Source organism: Tiliqua scincoides, chromosome 13, assembly GCF_035046505.1.
Source record: "Tiliqua scincoides isolate rTilSci1 chromosome 13, rTilSci1.hap2, whole genome shotgun sequence".
Taxonomy (NCBI): Eukaryota; Metazoa; Chordata; class Lepidosauria; order Squamata; family Scincidae; genus Tiliqua; species Tiliqua scincoides.
Window position 1 is genome coordinate 69,814 of NC_089833.1, and position 23,771 is coordinate 93,584.

A 23,771-nucleotide genomic window follows, 5' to 3' on the forward strand; every position below is an offset into this window, starting at 1 on the left:
TTTCATTTTCCATAGGATTTAATGCATTTTTTGTTTCCGGTTTTTGGCCAGAACTTTTGATGGAGATATTTCAATCTAGTTTTTTGCATTGCATTCCGCTGGAAATTCCGCATCCAACGGCCTATCGCATGATAGGGTTACTTCTAACCTTCGCAATGTTAGTGATGTTGGGGCATTTGTGGTGTTGCACGCCCCCAAGGGTGGTACCCGGGGCGCACCGCCCCCCTGCCACTGACCCCCTCGTGCTTCTCTGCCCTGCCTTGGCAAGCTGGCAATTGCCAAGGAGCAGAGGGAGGGTGAGGGAGGGCAGGGCATGCCTTTCAGAAAGGGGAACGGTGGGGCGGAAGCCCTTCAAGCCAGCAGTCCTGTGTCTGCTTCGGAAGACTAGGCACAAGAAACACTGAAAGGGCAACCAGGTCAGCAGGCACCTGCCCCCCAACAGTCTGCCCTTCCTGTCCTGTAAACAAGCCATTGCTCAGGGGAGGCTGAAACAAGCTTTAACGTAACCACGTGTGGACACCCAAACACAGTAGAAACACTTTTCCCCTTCAGAACGTTTTAGTAAAAGTCAGTTTAAAATGCGAACATCTTAAAAGATAAAATGTCCAGGGTGGCTACTGCAGATCAGTCTACAAGCTGGTGTTCTGCTGAGCAGAACCCATTTGCCAGGAACACGACCAAGAATTCTGGCAAGACTCCAGTTGCTTGGGATACCAGCCACGGCTCAGTGCACCTAAGGTCATGGAGAATGCACCCAACTTTGGTGAGCTGTTCAAAGCAGAATAAAAAATACACCAGGAACCACGCGCAAGAGCCTCCAAGTTCCTTGTGTGGAGCTCCATCAAGCAGAGCTCTGCAGCATGTACTTCCTTAAACCTATGTGAGAGACATGCTAATAGTTTCCTTCAAACACCATGCATACAAAAGCTCCAGTTGGGTTTCTTCAGTTACCACAAGCCTCTTGTAATGAAACAATAAGCATTTGCCAAGACAGCCAAAAGAACTGCATAGTAAGAGAACAGAGAAGTCGCTGTAAACATCTGCCAATGAGTCACCAGCAGTCCAGAAGCAGCCCAGGACCCTCACCCTCAGGACTCCATCCCAGGCCCATCTCAACTCTCTCACCAGTCGGAGAGGGCAGATGCTTGCCGATGGTGCTCAACACAGAGAATGCAACTTATGACAGGCGTGTGTGGGAGGGGAGGAGAGAGGCTTGTGTTTGAAAGGCAAAATGCTGTGGCATTTTTTATTTCCTTTAAAAAAATGGGCCCTTCCATCCTAAATTGTAGCTAAAACTGGAGGTTATATTTGCAAGATCCAGTTTGTTGTCTGAAGAGGAAGGCCACCCTTAGAGGCACAGGTAAAGAACACTTCTTCCTGGGAGTCCTCCCGCTGAGTGCTGAAGGAAGCGGGGGGCAGGAGAGAGGTGCACATCTTTCCAGGAGGGAACCCTTCCATCTGGGCTAGAGCTTCCAGCAGGCTGGCACCCTGCCTTTCCTTTGCCATTCTGATGTTAGAGCGCCAAGGAATGTACAGCGGCGGCAGCAGCAGCAAACAAGGGCTGCCAGCAACACACACTCGTGTATGGGCTGGAATTGATACATAGCACCAAGTAGATTGTCCTTGAACAGTCTGCAATGCAAGGATTCAGTGAGGCCTCATCTGGACAGCACTGGAGTGCTTCATATCTTCGGAAAAAACACACAGCAGGACAGATTCTGCACAGGAGATCAAGGTCACCCAGACCCACAAGGCAGCACGACTGACTCCCCCCAATCAACACAAGCCCTCTCATGGCAGGACAGGGTAGAGGCCTCCCCAACCAACACCAGCTTAGGAATGGTTCAAAATCCAGAACACGCATGTTCCTCTGGGCACCAGGCCTCTTCATGGGTCAGTTCCAAAGAACACTCTTCATACCATGCAATACTGAGTAGTCACATTCTTGAACCTCGCTCCTGCAAGATCTTGGGTGGGGAGGGGGAAGAGAAAGGATGAAAGGTTAGACATGGCAAGATTCTCCAGTGAGGTCCAGAAAACCAGAACTACTTGCTTTCTGCACAGACCAGGACAGTCTGGACAACAAAGCCTGCACAGCGGCAAAGGTTAGGGCCCCCCCATGCCAGAAGTCTTTTACAAGTGCCATACAGAGTGCCACTCCTGCACTAGGCTCAGATTGCCCAGAAGCACACCTTGCATAAGTGCAGGGACTAGACTCAACCCATCCTTAGGCAGCCATGGAACTTTGGCTGGCATAGCTCTATCCCCAAAGCCTGCAGACTTGGCAGAAACACACAAATCTGGTGGCTTGCAGTGGCCTGACCCAACAGCAGCCTCTCCCATGCAGGACCAGTCAACAAATTTGTATTCTGCAAGGAGAGATGCCCATGCCTGGGTGCTATTGGAAATCTCCCCCCTCCCCACCCACTCATGATTGAGAAGAAGCAACCAAAGTCCCACCTCACACTGTCCGATCTGTGCTGCAGGGAGGGAAGCTTCAGGCCCGGAAGTCTGTTAGATGCATCTCTGCCTCTGACAAACTTTTGCAGCTAGGTGGGTGCAACTGAGCTTTGTGTACACCGTGTCACAGTCATTGGCAAGACTAGTCACTTCGGGCACACCATGCCCTCTCCTCTCAAGGAAGAGAGACACAGAGAACCATTCCTAGTCATTAGGAAATCTTGGATGGTGTGTGATGATTTAGAAGGAGAGATTTACAAATACACACCTTTCAAGTTTCTCTCGTACTTTGGCTGTCTGTGTGGGTGTACGCTCCAAATATTGGTGTCAGCAAGAAGGAAGTACACCCAATTAACAACTAAGGATCCCACACACCAAAAATCAGGTCACAACCCATTGGTGGGGTCCTGGCCTCCAGTTTGGAAACCACTGCCCTAGACCCTACTAGCAAGTGGGGGTTTGGGCCCATATGTGTACCAAATTCCAAGGCCTGGCCCACCAGTCACACATGACGAACAACCTGTGTCCCCTTCCACTGGCAAGCTGGTTTTAACTTCCACCTCAGATGAGTAAAGCCTGAAGTCAGCCATTAGTAAAGTTGTGTTTATGGAAGATAAGGAAACCTCTGCTCTCACAAGACAGGCAGACACCTCTCTCCCTCAGGGACATTTAAAAGTCTGCTTTAAAAGGCAAAACAAAAAGGACCTCCTGCTCTCCCCTGGCCCCTTCTCACTCTCTCTTGCCACCAAAGAGCTTGACCCTTGGAGACACTCCTGCATACAAGGTGCTCAGTCCAACGGGGAGGGGGTGTGTGACCAGCCAGCCATCAGAACACCGAACAAAACCCTGTGCTGAGGACAGAGAAGGCAATGCTCCCAGCCGCTCTTGAGGATTTGGGGCAAAGTGACTGACTTGGTGAGGAGCTCCCCCTGGGAGAAGAGAGGCATGTCCCAGGCTTCCCAGAAGTCCCTCAGGCTCTGTCCACAGCCTCAGCCAGGGAGCTCCAAAGAGCAGGAGGCTGACCATCAACCTTGCCTATGGGCCCTGCTTTGGTCCCCAGTGGGGCATTTCCTGCCACGGGTCCCCTCATTTGGGTTAGTTACTTTTATTTTGGAGGCACCTTGCAATACGGCCAGCATGCACCAGCCCCTCAGAGCCACTGGAGCACTACAGTCTTCCTCTCCCTTGGTGCTTCAGCACATTCTGAATTTCCAGAGCCTCACAGGACCATCGACTCCCCACCTGTATCTTCAGCAGCTCCGTTTATTCAGAGTTAATTCAAAGCCATGTTAAGAGCCACAACTGCTATCTGAGAACTGAGGCCAAGGAGCCCAAGCCAGGCCAGCAAGTGATTCCCTAGCGGATGCCAAGGACTGCCAGGGCCCCGGGTCCAAGTCCAACATGGATGGAGTCCTTCCAACTTGACCACAATAAGAGGCTTGACATGTGGACGTGGGGCAGGATCTGGTCTAATCCCTGCAGCAAAGCACCACATCCAGCCCCTCCTGCTCTGTCAGGAGACCCTGAAGCCTCACTTCACTCGCTTCCATCATTCAGTGCTACTGCAATGAGGGGAGCAGCACCAGAGGCTGCTGTGCATCCCCCCCTGCACACACACTGTAGCCTGCTTAGCTGACCAAGTGCTATTGAGCCACTCACTCTGGCCTCATGGGGACACAGACAGTGTTCCTGGCTCCTTCAGAGAAGTGGGAGGAGGCTTCACATGGGGGCACAGTGGGGAGAATTAAGTCAGTGCCATGCATGGGCACAGGTGTCATTCGAGCAGCAACTCTCTCCTGGGATTCTCCTCCCTTCCCTCTTGTCCTGCCAAACTCAAAGCTGAATGCACCTGAGCCCCACTCCGCGCCTGGTGTGGCTACCACAGCAGCCATGGAAGCAGCTGCCTCCCTTCCCCAACCTGTGCCCCATCAGAACACACCTGTTCCCTCCCCCAAATGGCTGTCCAAGCAAAAGGAACTGCTGAGAAGCCAATGCACATTTCTTCCATGATCCCTGCCTGGGAATTGGCACAGCCCCAAACCTCACGGAGCAGGAAGGACTGGATGTGGTGTTCTGGAGCAGGGAATGCCTCTGCCCCCCTCCCCACCATCCACAGCTGAAGGGTGCATTTCACAGCTTGGGACCCAAAAGGCTGGCCAGTCATGCTTCAAAGTGCTGAAAGGAGGTTCTGAATGAAATAAGGGCACAGCCAAGGCGATGCCCAAGACAGCCTGGTAGTGGCTGCAAAAGGGTAGCTGCACCCTTGTACCTTTCACGTGATGCCCAGAGGACCAGCTCTCCATGCGTGGTCAGTGTGGCATCTCCCCACACCCCCACAAAAACAGCCCAAGAGTCTCCTGGTGACAACTGCTGCAGCAGCAGCAGCCAGCCTGCTCCAGGTGGGCAGTGAAGATGGTGACACACACAACGGGACTACTGGGTAGGGTCTAAGGGCAAGTCTACTATGAGGGTAGCTGGGCCTGGCACAAGGGAGCGAGGCAGCCACAGACACACACACAGCACAGGAGGCACCACTGAGGGAAGCCAGAAGGGAGTAGAGGGGGCACCCTGGTGCTCACCATTGCACGCACACTCAATCTGAGTCATTCATATCGTAATCCGTCTCCTCGTCTTCACTCTGAGTGTCATGCAGCAAGTGCAGAGAGAGGGGGAGAAGAAGAAAGTCCAGATTGAGTGAAGCCACAGCCAGATCAGGCCCCTTCGCCATGGGCTCCACAGGCAGCAGTGGGGGTACTCAAGCCCTCTGTGCAGTGGGCAGCTGCTGGCCCCTGTGTGTGACTTTTGCCCTGCACAACCCAAGTCTTCAGCATATTCCTGGGGCCTGGGCAGACTGGGATGGGCTTGGTGGTGGGGGGAGGCTCCGAGAGTCATGTCTGAAGGACCCAGAAGCACCCACTCGGGGGGGGGGGGAAGCAGGAAAATCAAGTGTGCTGCAGCAAGGCCCACAGAAGGGAGCATCACCTTGAGCAATCCAGCAACTCAGTCAGCCCAGTTCTCCCCCACCCCCACCCCGACAGCAGCTGCAATGAGCCAGCGGGTCACCAGAACCACAAGAATGACCGGCAGCCATTGGAAGCCATCTGAGAAGCTTCCAGGACATGAGCAGGTTGGCTGCCGAGAGACCCTGGAAGAGGTGAGTCAGGGGGCAGGAGGAACTATTAAGGGCCCCCGTGGTCAGGGAAACCACCTGCTAAGAGGACACTCTGTGCTGCTCTTCGCTCTACTTCAGGCAAGGACGACTCCAGGAGACACCAGAACCTTCCATCACCCTCCTTCCTGGTGGCCATGGCAGCCTCCCTCCAAATGCATGAAGCTGCATTTTCTGGGAGCAACTCCAGCTGGCTAGGCTTGCCTAGAGAGACTTGTGGAGACAGACCAAGGCACTGAAGAACGGGGCCTTTTCCATTTTTTAACAGCTGTTTTTAATAGCCATTTTTTAATTGCTGCAATTGACTTTTTGGGAATCAAGGTTAATTTGCAATTATGGGGTGGGGGGCCAAGCTGTCATTGGCTGTCAACCTCAAGGAACCTCAAGGTGTTTTGGTCACACCTGTGGCTGTAGGTGTTTTAAAAGCAACATTCAAAACAAGCCAAAGTGCCACCCCGTTCACTGCACCTGATGGCCTGCCTGTGCCCCTCACACCCACACCCTCCACATCGACACGGCTACTTCGTACTCTGCGTCTCCCCCAAGCCTGTCATGGCAAATTCACACTGTAGGCTGGACAGTCAGTGACTCCCTTGTTCCCAAGGTCATTAACGCCAACACAACTGGCTGGCCCCTCCGCAACCAAACTCTGTACCAAAGCTCTGTTGAGGCTCCTCCTTCCAGAGCACAAGGTGCACATACTCCAGAGTCGTCATCCCCCCGCCACCCTCTGCCTAGCTGCTTCAAGCCTAGTAATCTGTCACAGCTTCTTCTGAATTCAGCAGTCTGTGTAGCCTAGACAAATGCACAGGCAAGGCACCCAGGTGAGAACCCTGGAGTCTGTCATCACCCCAGGAAGACTCTAAATGCATCCTCCTAAGTGGTTGGTCTGCATTCTGACAACTGCATTTTGTCACCAGAGGCCCAGGAAAAGCAGGAGGCAGAGAAGGAGGCCCAGGGCTGCTTTCAAATCAGCCTATGGATGCATCTTCACCAATTTCTTGCAAGCCTCAGCAGAGCTTGAGATGACTAATGAACGAAAGCACCATCTTCTAGAGCATTGTTTCTCAAACTGGGTCAGGACCCACTAAGTGGGTCACAAGCCAATTTCAGATGGGTTCCCATTCATTTCAATATTTTATTTTTAATATATTAGACTTGATGCTACCGTGGCACATGACTGCATTTAGAAAAATGTTCCAGACCTGTACTTTTAACAAGCTACTACGTACAGTATATACCTTTTAACAATGACAGTAAATGGAACTTACTCCTGGGTAAGTTTGAGCAGGATTGCAGCCTAGGATTGTTAAAAATTTTCCTGCTTGATGATGTCACTTCTGGTCATGACATCACTTCCAGCGGGTCCTGACAGATAAAAAGTGGGTCCTGGTGCTAAACGTGGGAGAATCACTGTTCTAAAGGGCTTTGATATTTCACTGCCTGTGGCTTGATCTGGTGCACATGAAACACCTGCCAGTTTGTTCAGAAATTAACAGATCAGCAGTTTGGGGATCTACTGCTTGGCTAAGTTGCACTGCCCAACAGAGAGTTAGACATCAGCATCCTAAAGGCTGGCATCACTGGGCAGGGACAGGGCCAACCCTTGGGGATGTGGCTGTAGCTGGAGGGTGGAATCCCTGACTAGCATGCAGCTCCTCCAGGGAGGGCTGGAAAGCCCTTTCAGTTTCTCACAGTCTTAGACAATCTGCTCTCCTGCACAAGCACCCAGCAGTGGCAGGCACAGGGTCGGCTTTAGGAGCCCCTCCTCCAGTAGAGTCCTTTCTGGAGGACACTCCCAGCCCAGAGGCTGCAACCACTTCCCCGGTGCCTCAACAGCACCCACAGAACACATTTGCCACTGGAAATAGCCCAAGGTCAGGAACCCCACACAGCTTGCATTCTTAGCTAACCCCAGACTTGACCCAGAGAGGGATACGGCTGTGGCATGGAAGCTTTACTTGCAGCTGGAGGCAAGCTGGGGGCCCAAGAGGCTCCCCAAGGGCCAGCTCCTCCGAGGACCTTCAGGAAGAGTTGCGACTCACCTTGGCCTTCTCGCTGGGCTCGCTGGCCATGCCGTAGGGCATGTTGTGCAGCTCCTTGGAAACGACACACAGAAACTCAGCCTGGTCTTCGTTCCCATAGTTGTAGGAGGACCCGATGCTGACCAGCTGTGAGAGAACAGAAAGGCTCAGGCCATCACCCCCCCTTAGTTCAGGCCCCCCCGGCCCACCTGCAACAGGGCTGAAGGATCTCCAAAGAGCAGAGCGAGAGGAGCAGGGAAGGGAGAAAGGTCTTGACCCCTCGCCACTTTCTCTCTATGCCTTTAATTGGCTTTGCTGTAAGAACAGAAAACCTCAGGAAGCGTAGCTGTACTTCTCTACCAAGGAAACTGGTCAGACCACCCCCACAATGCTGGCCAGCCCAACCCCACAATTACTTAGCAACCTACAGCAATCCTTAAGGGGCTCCCAAATGCAAAAACTGCTAGACTCACAGACAGGCTCCATTCCCAAACTACAGTCATGAGTCCATCATCAGCAACTCCACATACAATTGTCATGTCATAGTCGTTGGGTCCCCCAGGCCAGCCCTCCACAGGCCACCTGACTCACAGCACAGCTGAAACACCCACCTGCTGCTCCTCCACCAGCCTCTCTTCTCTACTTGCCAAGCTGGGCCCACAGTGGCTGGAGGCATCATCCCAAGTCACTCTGGATGTACCTCCTCCTTCTGGTAGGCAACCTGGCACCCCTGGGCTGGCCGGCTGTTAGTTGAGCTAAACAAGGGTGGGTGTGGCTGTTTGGGCCCAGGAAGCGAGAGCAGTGGGAGGATATGGACGGGAAATGAGTCCCTAGCGCAGACGCTATTCTGCGATCTGCTCAGTCGCACCAGACCAGAAATCCAGCATTGGTTCCTATTTCTGACGAAGGTCTGTCTCCCTCTTTGCTCATCTCCTCCACCAAACTCTCGGCGGTGCTGGCTAAACAACCATGCGTGCCCCCCCTGCTTGCTGCTGACTCACTGCCACCCAGCACAGCCATGGAGAAAGTATGCAAAGCCACACACCCCAGAAGGTGAGTGAGGAGGGCGAAGTCTGTCAACCCCGCCAAGAAAACTCTGTAAGAAACCCTTTCCAAACACCAGTTGAGGGGTAGGAAAAAAACCAGCTCTGGATAATGCAGCAAGAGAGATGTAAAGTCTCATCCCTACAAACCAGCTAATCTGCAACGCCCAACTGTGCCAGCACCCTCAGGCGAAGGCTCTGCAGTTTGCCCCAAGGCCCCTTAACTGTACCTCCAAAACAGGAACAGAGATAGTAGGTGGGCTTCCCTTGGAAGGGCTCCCTCAACTTGCGGAATGAGCCTAGCCCAGGAAGCCACCCAGCTGCAGCCATTCCAGCCACCTCCACATGCGGCATTTTGAACAAGAATATTTGACCAAGAGAAATTGGTGCACTGTCCTGGTTAAGGGCACAAACTCCAAACCAGTGCAAGTGTCACTGCAGGGACCAACTTGCTACTGATGACTCCCTCTCCCCGAGCCTCCGTCCCTCAGGCTGCAGGAAGAACAAGAGCTGGACCTCCCTGACAGAGACATGGCAAGGATAACTGAAGCAGTGATTCAAAGCACCCCTGAGACCTCCACAGAAAAAGACATGGACTCTTTCCAGTCACCCCTGCAGCATCCAACAGCCCAAGCCGGTCACCTGGACCAGCTGTCTTCCTACCTGCTCAAACTTCCAGCCGTCAGACATGGTGGAGACCATCTGGGTCAACTCCTCTTCCTGGCACTGCAGCACCCTGTAGACATGCTTGACTGGAACCTTTGGGTGAGAAACATAGGTGGAGCAACAGGCAGAAAACCCACCTTCCCAGCCCCAGCAGACAGCTCACCTCCCCAGCTCTCTTGGGCTACAGAATGTATGGAAGCCCCCCACCAGCCTCCAACACCCTCCACATTCTAAGGATGCCATTCCCCTGCCTACGGTTGCCACGTACTTCCTGCATCAGAACAAGCGGCTTTCACAACCCCATGGGCATGGGGGCACAACGACAATGACTAGTGGGCTTGACCCGGATGTAGAGGGAAGGACTCTTCTCTCTCTCTCTCCCCCTCCCTCCCTCCCAGAAGCCTGTGGCTAACTGCAGTCACACTCACTCACAACCAAGATAACAATGCAAGGAGGCCCCACCTGTGCAATTCTGCCATCTCTTTCCCTAATTTTGTCCTTTACTAGCTTTATTAAGGATGTGATGTTGTAGAATTCAGCTTCTTCAAGCACACCTAATGGGAAGGGAGAACAAAGTTCAGGGTACAGACCTCAGCAGACTTGCTCCAAATGGAGAGCATCAGTAACTGGCTGTGGCAGCCCCAAACTCCCCCCAGGGTCATGTAGTTTAGGCCCAAAGGTCATCACAGGCTGCAGAGCGATACTGAGGACTGGCCAGACTGCCTTGAAATGCTGGCAGACATGGAGGCTCCAGGCCAGCACTCCACAACAGCTACAATACTGAATTTGGCTTGCAGTCGGCCCCAAGCCATGAAACAGGAACCTGGCCTGGTCCAGCAGCGAGCAGCTACGTACCTTCCTCAGCCAGGTCTTTGTTGATCACCAGCTTCCCATGTCGAAGATAGTTCAGCACTGGCCCAAAGTAAGTGGGGTCTCGGTCGATCAGGTAGGCGCCTGTTTCGTCCTGCAAAAGTGTCTTCTTTGAACAGAACGTCCCTCTGGGTCTTGCAAAGCCTTCTTGCACTGACAACCCGCGGATCAGCAGGCCGCACAGGGCCCAGTTCCATCCCCCCTGCAGGGCGAGCCGTGGCCTGCAGATCAGGCAGCAACTGCACTTGTGCTGTGGGAGTCCCTGCTCCAGGCCAGAGACGAAGCAGGAACAGGGTCCCCAGGAAGCTCCCCTGGAAGACTGGCTGGAAGGACAAGCGCCTGGGGTGGGAGAGCCCAGCTGAGGACCCCCAGGCTGCTGCAAGGAGCCACACTCCCCTTCCTGAGCGCGCCTTGCAGGTCCGAATCCCCACTCGGCCGGGAGCCTTCCAAAGGGGCCTTGGCCAGCCTCGCTGACTGCTGAGGCAGGAGGGGGCCAGGCAGCCATAGAGCCCCCTGGAGGAGGCGGAGAAAGCCGGAGACTCCACAGGGACTGCGTGGATCCCGCAGGGTCGGGCCAGCAGCAGAGCTCTGTCCAGGGTCCCAGACCCGCCAGGCGCCAAACGGGGGCGGCAGAGGAAGGAGCCCAAGACTCCCGGGTCCAGACAGGCCGCCTCCAGGCGCGGGTCTCCCGGGGCACCTGCTGGGCCGCGAGAGACCCGGAAGCCGGAGCGGCGGCCCGGCCCGCAGGGAACCAAGACCCGCTGCTCGCGCCTGTCTGGGACAGCGCCCGCCCTCCGACCACCGCAGCTGCGCCGCCGCCTCCCCCGAGTCTCGGCGGCTGCTCCTCCGGCCGTGCGCGCGGGGAACCGCCCTCCTCGCCGGCAGGCCGCGGCGAGCCCCCTGAGGCGCGCCAGCAAGCCCGGCAGGCCGCGCGGCCCTGTCGCTGCGGGGCGGGGGCCCACCTTGTCGGAGTCGAGGTCGGGGTCGGCCTGGCAGAGGCGGAAGAGGAAGCTGCGCGGGTCCCGGCAGAGCGTCTGGCGGGTGGTGAGGAAGCAGGTGCCGCCCACGTTCAGCCGCACCCACTTGCCGGGGACGCCGCCCGCCGAGCACGACGAGGACGAGGACGAGGTGCTGCCGCGCCGCGGGGGCTGCGCCGGCCCCGCCCCGCCCAGGCCCGGCTCGCTCGGCCGCGGGCGCTGCTGCTGCTGCTCCGCCGCCATCCCCGCCGCCCGCCCCGCGCACGCGCCTTCCGGCCTCCGGGGACCGCCCGCGAAGGCCGCTTCCGGCCGCGCAGGCGCGCGGCTCTCCGCGACACGTGACGCCCAGGCCCCGGGGACTGCTGTGGGAGGGGAGGGCGGGGCCAGGCTCCGCGGCGCGCCTGGCCCGCCCCCGCCTCTCTGCTGGAAGCTGTTGCCATGACGACCCCTGGCAGCAGAGAGCCTCGGAGGCCCAACAGGGCTGGGGCCGCGCTGGCAGCACCCCCAGGCGAGCCGGTCTTCTGGGCCGCTCCCCTCAGGTAGCAGCACGGCCCCAAGCCAGCGTGCCCCACAGGCCCCTGGGGGAGGAACAGGCCTGGCCCCCAGCCCCCCCCCCCCGCCCGCACCGCACCGCAGAACAACAGGCAGCAGTGGAGGGGCTTAAATATATTTAAATCATGTAAAACATCTTCAGTCGCTAAAAGGGCCGTGCTCGGCCGGGGACCAGACAGAATATTTGTACACCTCATTATACAAAGACAAGACCCAGTCAGCGCCTGCACAAGGGCCCCCCCCACCGTCCACGCCCCGCAAGCGCCTGCTGCCGCCCGGCCTCCTCTGCACTCCACAGCTGGCACAGCGCTCCTGAGGGCCCGCACAAGTCATTAAAACCACAGGACAGCAGCAGGCAGGCCCCTCCCACGTCCTCAAGGCCACCTCGCCTCTTCCACACTTCGCAAGGTGTGGTACTCCAAGTTCCGCCATCCACTGAGAATCCTGAAACGAACTCGGCACCTGGAGTCTCTTCACAGGGAGAGGCCCGCTGGCTGGGGCCAGAAGCCGACTGGGGGGGAGGGGAGGCGGCGGCAACAGCTGTGTCCTCTTGTTTACCTGGAGACGCTTTGAGGCTCCCTGATGAACACAGTGAGCTGCACAATGACTGGAGAGTCACAGTCAGGATCTGGGCCGTGCGTGTGGACTGGGGCGGCTTAGCCTATAGCAAAGCCCACGATGCAGAGTCCACGAGCCTGCGGCAGAAACCAAGCAGAAGTGCACAAAAGGAGGGTGGTGTCACTCACGGCAGAGTGTGTGGGTGTGTGGAAGCCTCAAAAGAAGCACAAAAGCAAGCAAAGCGACCCTGAATATTCCGCTGTTGGGCTTTCCTCCAAAAACAGACTTGCAGTGGCCGCGTCGTCCCCCGGAGCTGGGAGGGGAGAGAGTCCTCTGGCTGGCAGCAGGTGGCGCTCTAGCAGCAAGGAGGGAGATGGGGTGTGCCGGGGGACGGTGCTACTTCATGGCACTCTGGTGGTATCTGTGCCGCCAAACCTCATGGATCTTTTTGCACCATTTATGAGCATTTCCACTCGGGTCCATCAGGTAGTACGTCCTGTTGGGCTACAAAGTACACACAAGGCTTTAGTGCCCACTCATTCGCTCAGCCAGCCATTAATCCAGCAAGAAGATTCTGCCAGCAGCATCACCATTATGCTCACCAAGACCCGTGGACCCTGGATAGGCTGCAACTTGCTAGGAAGGCAGGACCCTCCCAGGATGGAGAGGAGAAACACCTCTGGCCTGCCTTCTCCAGAATACACCAAGCCTGCACCATAGCCAAGACCACATAGAGGCAGCTGCAGGAGCTGCCAGGGCTCAAAGGAGGAAGAGGCTGGCTGGCCTTCTGCCGGAAGAGCAGCTGTGCCACCTCCACCTGTCTCCAAGAGGCTCCCAGTCTCAAGCTGCCTTCAGCCTCTCTGGTGCCTAGAAATCCCAGCAACCTAATCCAAATGGGTAGGAACTGCAAAGGGGCCAGCTAGTCCAACTCAAACCCTGCCTCACAAATACCCCAACTTCATTCCCGGCCACCCTGAGATGCCACCACTCACTGTGTGAACAAAAAAGGTCTTGAAGTTCTTGGCTTCTGGCCGCAGCTCCAAGGACCATGGAATCTCCCCTTTCAGGACTTTGTTGACAGGGTCCACGTAGTAGAGGTGGGGCCCTTCTGTGAGCAGCAGCTGGCGCCGGCGAGCGAAGAGCCCCTGCAGGGAAGCAAGCTGCCCTTAGAGTGGAGGCCAGGCACCTCCACCTGGGCCTGCATGGCAGCCAGCACCACTGCACAGCTTTAGTCAGGACTCAACCGTCTCGCCACAGAACACGAGATCCCCAACAAAAGCTGCAACAGCTGCTCTCTGGCAGAGCCAGGACCCCTTCAAGGAGGAGGGAAGCAAAGCCTCCTCCCACCTTTCTTTGGAAGGGACAGTGCCAGAGGATGAACTCAGTGCCCAGGCCTTTCCTATCATTCCTCAAACCAAACTTTTGACACGCAATTAATGCCTCCTGGCTCCTTTGCACTCCCTGCTGAGTGATGCCAGAGCCTGGAAGGAAGCTGCCCTCGCTTGCTGTGGCACCCAAGGGCTCAACACAGGGGCTTGGGCCAGGCTCACTTCATCACCAGCAGGAGCCATTTGCCAGAGGGTCGACATGCACGGCCCAAGTGCAGTGACAAGACGGAGCACAAAGCAAGTTGGCGTAATGCACAAAGGAGAGGTGGGGACAGTGCTGTCCATGTGCTGCATCAGGCCACAAAGGATGCATTAAACCAAGACCCAGCCAGCCTTTCTTGGGGAGACAAAGGCAGAACAAGATCACGTGGACAGCACCTAAAGAGGGCCCATGAAGTCTTGCAGGGACAACTGCTTGTACTCTCTACAGTCAGCAGGGGCTTGGGACCCCTGACTGGGTGGTTATTTGCCCCCAGGTGCCACCAGCTGTGGGGGAATCTGGGTCCTCCAACCTGCTGGGCTATAGGAACACTGCTGCAGCAAGCCCTTCCTCCCACTGTGGCTTCCAGACTCTTCCTTGCACTTCACCTGTAATTCCTGCTTTTGAACGGGAAGCCGTTCAGTCTTCTACAGTGGTAGATAATCTTAATGTACACTTTAAAAAAGAACATTGTTTCATTATCATTTATTTTGTGTACCAAGCACTGAACTGTCTTCATGCTGCAAAGAGGTGAGAGCCATGATTCTCCCCCCCCCCACACACACACACACACAACATGTAGCACAGGTGTCAAGTACAATACAACTTACCTTCCTCTTGTCTACTGGCCCCATTTTCAGTATTAAATTATTTTCTACAAACTGGTGCCTGAAAAGAAAACAGCACCGTGTGTTATTTCCATCCAGCGGCAATGCTGTAGCTGGGCTGCTTACAGCTTCTCTGGGAGTAGAGAGAGCGAGAAACCGCAGCAGTCAACCCCATGCCTCTTTCATTCTGCAACGGAGACCCATCCTTCGACCACCCTGGAGTGCCAGCTCCACCAACCAAGCAGAGAAGAATTCTTGGGAGCCCAGAACACATGCCCAGGCCAGGCTTCACAACAGATGTTGGCCAGGCTTTTAACCTTTGGTCAGCTTAACTCACCCCGTCTTTGGTCAAGCCTCCCCCCTTCCAGCAGTAGTCACCTGTTGGCTTGCATGAGATCGCAACTTCCTTGTTCCTGGGGATCCCTCCCCAACCCACTCCCACCCCGCCCACTCAGTGCAGTGCCCAAAAGGCATACCAACCAGCTGGCTGCTTCCACAAACGGACCCGAGATGGTGTGGAAGGCTGGTCTTGGAATAAGAGCAAAGTTAAGGAGGAGCAGTTGAGAGACTCCAAGCCCAATGCCCAGCTCTAAGGACCCAAGACTTCTGAGAGCCCTGCTCTCCAGTGCTTCATCCAAGCCCTCAATGCTGTGGCCACATCTCCCTGCGCAAGCAAATCCTCTGTGAGGAAGCACCCCCTGGTGGGCCACCTGGGCTTTCCATTTTGAGAAGAGCTTCTGCCCTGTGTCTCTGGCCAACACACACACACACACCCACCTGCCCACCAGCCTCTGCCCCTAAAGAGGGACTGTTCCAGCCTCATGCTCACCAGGGGTTCCCGCCCGCCTGCTTGGCCAGCAGCAGCCTTTTTTCCTCCTCGGAGAACTGGAGGTCCAGCTCAAAGGAGTTGTTGTCAAGGTCGTGGATGTATTGCTCTATGTTGTTGCCCGGGGTGTGTGGGGGACACGGTTCTGGGGAAGACAGCGACTGGGAGGAGGCTGAGCCGGAGACCTGCATGCAGCCAAACTGGCTCAGGAGGTTGTCATACTGCAAGAGAGAGAGGCGCGTGCGCACACACACTTAGATGGAAAGCAGGACCTTGCACCAGGCCTCTCGGTGTCCTCCTGGCAATTGGAGAGAATGGCTCACTGGGTTGCTCAGGGAAAACTAGGCTTTCACTTCTTTCCCCCGGTCCCCAGTCCCATTAACCTAGCAGGGAAAAGCTACCCTGCACTGCCTGGGGGGACAGCAGCTGAAGAATGGGGGTCTGGATCAAGGCCCACAAGACTACTTCCCTCATAAGGAATGCCAAGAGACAGTAGAGCATCACACTGGACCTACTCAGGAGGTAGCCAGGGACTGCAGGCCAGGCAAAGATGGCTCCACCACCCAGCGCTGAGCCCAGCACTCACGTTTCCATAGCAGTCTTCATCGTCTTCTGACATGGCTGGCAAATACGCGGTGAGCTTTGGTGGCGTCTGATTGTGCAAGTCTTCCCAGGTGACTGTGTCAAAAAAGGAGTGAGCCTTCAAGGGCCCGTAGCTCCCCATTTCTTCACAGCCTAATCGCTTAGTTGCATCCAGAACCTGGACAGGACAAGAGGCAGTTACCGATCTGAGGCATTTTCATCCAGCCCTTCTGCCCCCCACAGCAGCTGCCACACACGATCACAGAACCACCCACAGCTGAATTAGAACTGTCCCTTTTCACCCCAGCACAAGATCTGGTGGCTGTTTGCTGATGTTCCTTCTGTATCCTTTTAGTTTGCAAACCCTTTGGTCATTTGATTTGTTCTGTAAACTGCTTTGTGAACTTTTCTGTTGAAAAGCAGTATATACTAGTATATAGCAGTAAAATATTACTACTGTTACTCAGCCAGAGTTACTCAGCCTGCAATCAAGGCAGTTTTCCACACCTCCTTGCTCCAGACAAGCCAGTTTCATTCTCTTCTGAAAATGAGGCCTGTCTCCAGCAAGCATGAGAGAGGCCTAACCAGCTCCTATTCAGAATTCCATCCTGTTCCCTACCGTCCCGGTGGCCTGCAGATGGTCAGTCTGGCTGGAGCTCAACTTCAATATAGGAGCATCAGCCTGGTGGGGACTGAAGAGAGGCTGCAGGAAGGGGCAGGCCCTTGTGTCTTTTGCTGATCATAATTTCTGCTGTGTTTTCTATGCTTAGAGCAGCCATTTTCAACCACTGTGCTGTGGCACACTGGTGTGCCATGAGTGGTCCACAGGTGTGCCACAGGAATTTGGAGGAAGGCCATTTATTAATAGGGCCAATGGGAGATGTGAGCCCCCACTGGCAGCATGGTGTGCCTTGTCAATTATCAAAAACCAGGTGGTGTGCCTTGACCATTTTAGAGCCTTGTCAGTGTGCCATGAGATAAAAAAAGGTTGAAAATCACTGGCTTAGAGATTGTTCTCAAATTAATCTTCTTCAGAACGCCATCTATGCAGTCTGTTATATTCTTTATGTATGGAAGGAAGACTTTTATCCCTGACACAAATAGTTCCATTGCCTGCCACCAGGGATGCACTGATCTCCTGATCTCTCAGTCAGCATATCCATTTTTCTGGACAGGCTGAGTTGCACAGTCCAATTCAGCCCATATTCCTTTAAGCCCACTCAGAAAATACAGCAGAAATTACAATCCGCAAAAGACACAAGGGCCCCCTCTCCTTGGCAGGGGTTTATAGAATTCCATGTAGTTGTGGTCAAGTGTACACAAGCACCAGGAGAAGGAGCACGAACACCAGGGTAAAAGAACATGAGAGGCACTGTCAGTTACTGCAGGTTGTCAAATCAGCTGTGGCTGAACACATGGCAAAGCAGGCCATAGGATGGCTTTCCAACACGCACAAGTATTGTCTTTGACTACCCAATACCACACTCAGATCTACAGGGAAGCAACAAACACACCGTAACAATTTGAACAGAAAGGAGGAGACTCTGAAGATCAGCAGTGCTTTGCTACCAGCCCTTATAAATGCTCAGATCCAGGAACAGGAAAAGAACTGGGTTACAGAAAGAAAGTGCATAGCCCTTTAAGGAACACACAGTGAACAAGATCAGTGAACAGTTATTGCCAGTTGCTCTGAGGTGAGATGAACAGCCTGTGGTTCCCACCTCTAGTCCTTTGAAAATGTCCCCCACAGTTGTGGGCGAAACTTTCGGAAATGAAAATCTTCGTAAATCATGGCCAATAAGTCCAAACAACTCTTACTGCAACACTAAACTGGAGGTGTCTCACATACATTTAATTCCTTTGACAACACATAAAATCCATTTACCAAGAGCTTTTCTACAAGATCCTTTGCCTTGGGAAAGAACTTCTCTGGAAATTCATACTCCAACTTGATTATCTTTTGAAATATAAGGTATTCATTTCTGCAAACAGAAGAGAGGCATGTCACAACCACACAACACAGTTCCCAGCAAGAACAGTGAGAGCCTTCCGCACCAAGCCTTTCCCAGTGGGGGGAAGACACCAGGGCAGTCACAGCTCCCCTGAACTGTCCAAGCCGAGACCAGAGGCAGAGAGCCACAACATGGAACCAGGTGGCCACACTGGACCAAGGGGTTTTTTGGAGTCTTACCCAGCTCTAAACGGCGGCAAGCCTGCGACAAGCTGGTAGATGATGCAGCCAAGCGCCCACAGGTCAGAGCTTCGCCAAGACAGGCAGAGGAGAGAAAGCACACACACACGTCAGGGGCCAACTCCCCACATTTCTCCATCCATGAAAGCCACACAACAACGAGGACTCTCCTGCCTCACTAACTGCAAGAAAGGCAAATTCTCCCCACCATGTAAAAGGCATGTTTACTGGGCGGTGAAGGAGAGCTGAGAGCTGCCACAACAGCATATGCTTCCCAAGTCAGATTTCTGGCACCCAGAAGCTCTTTTGCAACTGAGGTTGGGCAGAAGAGGGGCTCCAGCAATAAGACTCCAATAAGATCCATCCCAGGAATTCAAGGACCGGCCTTTATCTGAAGGTACTGCAGACAAGGGTAGTGATGGGTAGGTGGGTGATTTATAAGCCAGTGTATATCGAACTGTGGGTCAAGACCCACTAGGTGGATTGTGAGTCAATTTCAGGTGGGTTCCCACTCATTTCAATAAGTATTTTATTTTTAATATATTCAACTTAATGCTACCATGGTATGCATTTGGGGAAAGGTGATAGATCTGTACTTTATATATACTAGACATAACAATGACACTCAATGGGGCTTACTCCTGAGTAAGTGTTGATAGGATTGCAACCTTTGCAGTTTTGGGAATTTGATTTTGTCGTACTAGAGGTGTTCAAAATTTTCCTGATTCATGTCACTTCTGGTCATGACATCACTTCCAGGTTAATGACATCACTTCCAGTAGGTCCCAACAGACTGCCATTCTAAAAAGTGGGACCAGATGCTAAAACATTTGAGAACCACGGTTCTAAGCCAGGGTCATCCAAACCCCGCCCCAGTGGCCGGATCCAGGGTTGGGATAAACCTATCTGTCTGGTGTGTGAACCTTACCGTTCTGCCAGGTCGGTGTCGGTGCGTGTAGTCCTCCTTGATCGGGGGCAGGGATGCTCTGGGCAGAAGCGTCTTCCCCGACACCCTGTTGCACAGCCTTCTGGGATACCAGGCAGCAGATGAGATTGCCCAGGGCGTCCCTGTCCCCCCAAGCAAGGAAGCCTACATGCAGTGACTCAGCAGAACAGTAAGATGCGGTGCCAACAGGGACCATATTTCTGTTGCATGACGGTGGCGAGTTCGGCCACCACTGTTCTAAGTAATCAAAAGAGAGTGCAGTGAGCTTTGCAAACCACTCATGGCCACTTCTTTTCAGCAGCTTGCACAACCAAGCTGACAAGAGACAGAAACAAGAGCACTAGCCTGTAGAAGGGCCTAGGGTCATCTAGACAAGCGTTTTTTAACATCTGTTCTTCACTGTACAACTCTGCATGGTCCACCTACTGGAAGTACCACCAGAAGTAACTAGCGATGATGTCATAGCCAGTTACTTCAGATTGGGAGGCCAGACAACGCAACAAACATCAGTAAGAGGCTCAAAGCAAATAGGAGGGCATTTTGAACATGCAACAAGTGCATACTAGAGCTCTGCTGGCCGAGTCTCCTAATGCTGCTTGTCGCATTGCAGGCAGCGGGGGTCTTGGGTTCCTGCAAGTGCCACCTGACACCACCTCAAGGACCACCCATGGTACGAGTACTACTGGTTGAAAAATACTGGTCTAGACCAGGGGTAGCCAACCTGTCAACTTTAGGGCTCCTGGATCTTACAAGCTGCACCTGCTGAAATTTCCTCCTCCACAATTGTTAAAGGTCCAGGAGCTTTAAAGTTAAAGGTTGGTCTGCTCTACAAAGATATGATGATGGGCAGGGGAGGGCCAAGTTCTCTCTAATAGAACTAGAACTTAAGAATCCTTCAGCAATCGTCCTGAGTCCTCTGGGAGACTCAGGATACAGGGAGTACTCATGACTCCTCTTGCTGCCACATAGGATATCATGGTGCCGACTGGTGGAGATGGCTTGAAAGGGGGACGGGCCAAATTCCTGGTAGAGAAGAAACCTGGTCACTGGCTGACATTCAGGGGCACCACCCCTCTGAGGATGAGGTGCTGCTGGGGAGGGCTGTTACCCCCTTCAGTTTCTGCCTGGGGGCTTTGGCCACTGTGTGAAGCAGCAGCAGGGCACAAGGTTAGAGGGGCACTCCCCCTGGTGACCTGAGACTCCCACTGATCCTGCAGGGCACTCCTTAGGCTCAGGAGTAGCACCAGTGCTCACACAGCTGGTATCCAAGCTCCACATGTAGACAAAACTCCATTAAATCTCCCAAAGACAAGAGCTGAAACCACAGCATGAGAGACACGAGAAAGACACTGATAGCGGAACAGCAGCTTCAGTTTCCCATTTCAGACCCACTCCAGCGCACATGCCGTGTCAGTGAAGTGGGGGGCAGAATCGCCTGCACTATTTAACTGCTGCTTTTTTCCCGTCTTTCTTTTTTTTTGACCAAGCTCGTATGGCTGGATTCAAGTTACAAAGGCGCAGGAGATGCAGGCCGACTCTACAGCAGCTTGCTGGTATACGGCAGACAGGCCATCGTTCATGTTTAGATTTATTTCAGAAAAACTAGAGGGGAAAATCATTTCCAAGACATGCGAGAGGACCAATATTTCAGTGGTGTGTGTGCAGGAGGCTCAGCAAAGAGCTCTGGGGAGGAGCTGTTCACCTCAGAGCACAGCTGCACCTGCTGAACTGAACCCAGATCTCCCTCCCCCACCACTCGTGAGCCACCCACAGCTTACCTTTTGCAAGCAGACTTCTCTGTCAAGAGCTCAGGAGACACGTACTGGGCTGTCCCGACAAAGGAATTTGCCCGTGCTGTGGGGAGAAGCCAACAGGGAGCCAAGCCTTCAGGTCACTTGGAATAATATTTCAAACAAGGCTCTTCTGAAGGCTGGCACAGTTGCTTGAAACACAATTTGCACCTTTCAAATGCCATTGAGTTCCATTAGCTTTTATCAGTGGACACTGGATGAGATGAAGGGGCATCGCTCCCATTTCACCCCCCTGCACTCCCCAACCATGGTTTCAGGTGCCCTGTTTCAGTGAAAGCCACAGCTCTGGGGGAAGCCCAGTATTCCCCATCTCCAAACACAGCACAGCAGTTTTACCTTGGCTCTGCAGAGATTCAGAAGACAGACAACATCTGCTATGGCCGGAAGGCTGCTCCCACCTGACACCTCCAGTGAAAGACAGTTTCCAGTCGTCTGCCTCCGTCATCCCCAGAAACAGTAAGAAAGCAGCACTCACCTTGCTTACTATCTGCCGATAAGACTTTTGCTGTTCCAAAGTCTGTGATCTGGATATGCATGTCTCCGTTGAGCAAGATGTTCTCTGGCTTCAGGTCCCTGGAAGAGGTACAGACAGTGTCAGCTACACATACACACTGTCTAGACCACCCTCACAGCCCTGACGGAGGAGTTTCCCCCAAGCACAGCCTCCAGCAGTGAGCCAGCTTGACACAGCATGGTCTCTGAGGAGGAGGAGCTCACAGTTTCGCTGTTCCCTCGACCAGGAGCCTGAAACTGCTTCTCTCTGGGACCCTTTTGGGCTCGCTCACATCAGGCCACTTTGCACATGCCAGGGCAACAAGTGGCTTCCAGACCAACCCATTACCTGTGAATTATTCCCTTCCCGTGCAAGTACTCAAGCGCAGACACCAGTTCAGCTGTATAGAACCGAGTGCAGGTCTCGTCAAAAGATCCAATCTTGCGGATGTACTTAAGAAGCTCTCCGTTTTTGGCATAGCTCAGGCCAAAGTCTGAAGGCTACGGTTAAGAATTATGAACACCGGAAATCCTGAAGCAACAAAGGCATGCAATTGAGGGAAAACAATGCCATTGGCAGGAGGGGCAGCCAGTACAGAGGCTCAAGTCAACTGGTCTGACTCCTGGTGGCAAAACGCAGAGCCCACCATTCCGCCCTTGTCAGGAATTCTGGCTGCAAGTCCAACAGCAAGGAAAACATCTCTGGATGTGCACAGCAAAGAACAGGCTGTTCTGTCCTGCCCAAACATCTTCTCCCAGCAAATGCTCCACTCACACTAGCCCTTGTACACCTCTTTGTTCCAAGGATACAGAGCTTCTCATCATCTTGAAATGTGAAGTAGAGTTTGACAAAGAAAGGGTGATCCAGGCGGGACATGACGTCCTTCTCTCGGGTCACGCAGGGCACCTTGTTCTCCTTGATGATGTGACGCTTCTCCAGAATTTTAACTTTTAAAAGACAAAGTCATGTACAAGACAAAGGAAGTGTCAGTCCATCTTTGCATGAGACCAGCCATTGCATGGCAGCAGGTCTTCAGCTGGGGCTTCCTCTGGCTTCATCCAGAGGAAACCCACCCACCCCCACGCCCCCATCCCCAGAGGGATGTTTACTCACTGGCATATTCTCTGGAGGTTGACAATTCTTTGGCCAAGACAACCTGTTCAAAGGAGACAAAGAGAGCACAAGACAGTCACCCAGACCCCCAAGAGGACTCTCCAGGCAGGATAGGCAACACCCTTTTCATCCCCAACCTCTGCAGGAAGCAAAGATAGGCCTACACTGCAGACTTGTTAGCAACACCAGTGCAGAAGAACTTCCAGGATGACAAGGGAACCAAGAGGGCCAAATGTAGCCAACTCCTTTGAACTAGAACTAGCTGATGCCCCATGAAAGAGAGCAGCTGCAGACGTATATCCAGAGAAGCTGTTGCTCCAACCAGGTCAGCAGATCGGTCAGCCCACTGCAGGGGCTGGGGCTCAGTTTGCACAAAGAAGGTCCCAGGTCCAGTCCCCAGCAGCACTTCGAAGCAGGACAGAAGAGAGTCCCTGCTAAAGCCCTGGGCCGCTGTCAACCATGGGCCAGGCAGACCAAAGGCTCTGACTCCATGGCAGGCAGCTTCTTGTCCTTCCCATCTCTCCCCCAGAGATGGGCAAAGCACAGTTCTAAACTCCAGTGGCGAAGGGAGATAACCCAGGAATCTTACAGGGCACTCTGAGCATCAGGGGCCCAGAGGGACCCAAGACTTAGCCTTGACCTGAGGCGAAAAGCCCTGTGGGGAGTTGCCCCATGGCCTGCTAGGATTGCAAAAATCACTGGAAGAGGGAGCAGCGCTGCAAGGCCGGACCTGCATCCCAACCATAGCCTCTTCCAGGGAGCCAAGAGGGAGCCTTCGTGTTGGGAAGTCAAGTCCTCCACTTTAAGCATTTCCACGGTAGGATAGCTGTCTCTGTCAACAGGACCAACTCACCATGGCCCCCTGGCTGGCTTGCAGTCCCGGCAGTTACTGCAGAGACTCACCGTTGAGAAAGATCCTTCTCCCAGAATCTTCCCAAACTTGAAGTCCTCAGGGCGCTTCTTCCGAGGCTGCTGCAAAGAGTTGGCACCTGCCCTCGGCTCTGCAGCAGCACTCTCCATGTTCAGGCCCTGCCTGCTGCCACAGGTGGCCGCACCAGGGGGAGGGCTGGAGTCTGCCTGGTTCCTCACCATTGATGGAGATGGGCAGGAACATATGACCACACTGGACTGGAGCGGAACAGCATCATACTGCAGGGAAGAGAAGGAAGGGGACTTTCAGCCTGTAGGCCCTGCTCAGGCTGGAGCAAGAGCCTGCAACACCCACATGCCCCTGCCAACAGTCTAAGTACTGCTGGCCAATTCCTGAATGGTGCTGCAATGAGAGGCTTGCAAGA

General features: G+C 54.0%; 2 protein-coding genes across 2 annotated transcripts in view; both read right to left on the bottom strand.

The window, feature by feature from the left end:
* On the bottom strand, positions 1-12,193 carry LOC136663822 (BTB/POZ domain-containing protein KCTD5-like). Its single transcript, XM_066640777.1, has 7 exons — positions 12,007-12,193; positions 11,195-11,787; positions 10,218-10,326; positions 9,825-9,916; positions 9,360-9,455; positions 7,675-7,800; positions 1-1,967 (listed from the first exon to the last, which is right to left on the bottom strand). The coding sequence occupies exons 1-7, from the start codon at positions 12,191-12,193 to the stop codon at positions 1,938-1,940; spliced, it is 1,233 nt and encodes a 410-aa protein (XP_066496874.1). The 3' UTR covers positions 1-1,937.
* Positions 11,861-23,771, bottom strand: part of PDPK1 (3-phosphoinositide dependent protein kinase 1) — an 18,506-nt gene continuing 6,595 nt past the window's right edge. Inside the window, exons 2-14 of the mRNA XM_066640567.1 lie at positions 23,380-23,625; positions 22,477-22,519; positions 22,173-22,310; positions 21,712-21,856; positions 21,346-21,443; positions 20,838-20,913; positions 18,114-18,182; positions 17,808-17,904; positions 15,927-16,100; positions 15,344-15,561; positions 14,518-14,575; positions 13,312-13,464; positions 11,861-12,823 (exon numbers count right to left, since the gene is read on the bottom strand). Of these exons, the coding sequence (XP_066496664.1) occupies positions 12,716-12,823; positions 13,312-13,464; positions 14,518-14,575; positions 15,344-15,561; positions 15,927-16,100; positions 17,808-17,904; positions 18,114-18,182; positions 20,838-20,913; positions 21,346-21,443; positions 21,712-21,856; positions 22,173-22,310; positions 22,477-22,519; positions 23,380-23,625 (1,623 nt within the window). The 3' untranslated portion in view covers positions 11,861-12,715. The remainder of the gene's footprint in view (positions 12,824-13,311; positions 13,465-14,517; positions 14,576-15,343; positions 15,562-15,926; positions 16,101-17,807; positions 17,905-18,113; positions 18,183-20,837; positions 20,914-21,345; positions 21,444-21,711; positions 21,857-22,172; positions 22,311-22,476; positions 22,520-23,379; positions 23,626-23,771) is intronic.

What these genes read in the sequence shown, in the direction of transcription:
- LOC136663822 (XM_066640777.1), bottom strand. Translation starts at nt 12,193, where the DNA reads ATGGCGGAACTTGGAGTACCACACCTTGCGAAGTGTGGAAGAGGCGAG. An exon ending in GCGCTTGCGGGGCGTGGACG is followed by an intron (nt 11,788 to 12,006) that starts GTGGGGGGGGCC and finishes TTCCTCCCCCAG; the next exon opens with GGGCCTGTGGGGCACGCTGG. An exon ending in AGCCCAGCGAGAAGGCCAAG is followed by an intron (nt 1,968 to 7,674) that starts GTGAGTCGCAAC and finishes TCCCCACCCAAG; the next exon opens with ATCTTGCAGGAGCGAGGTTC.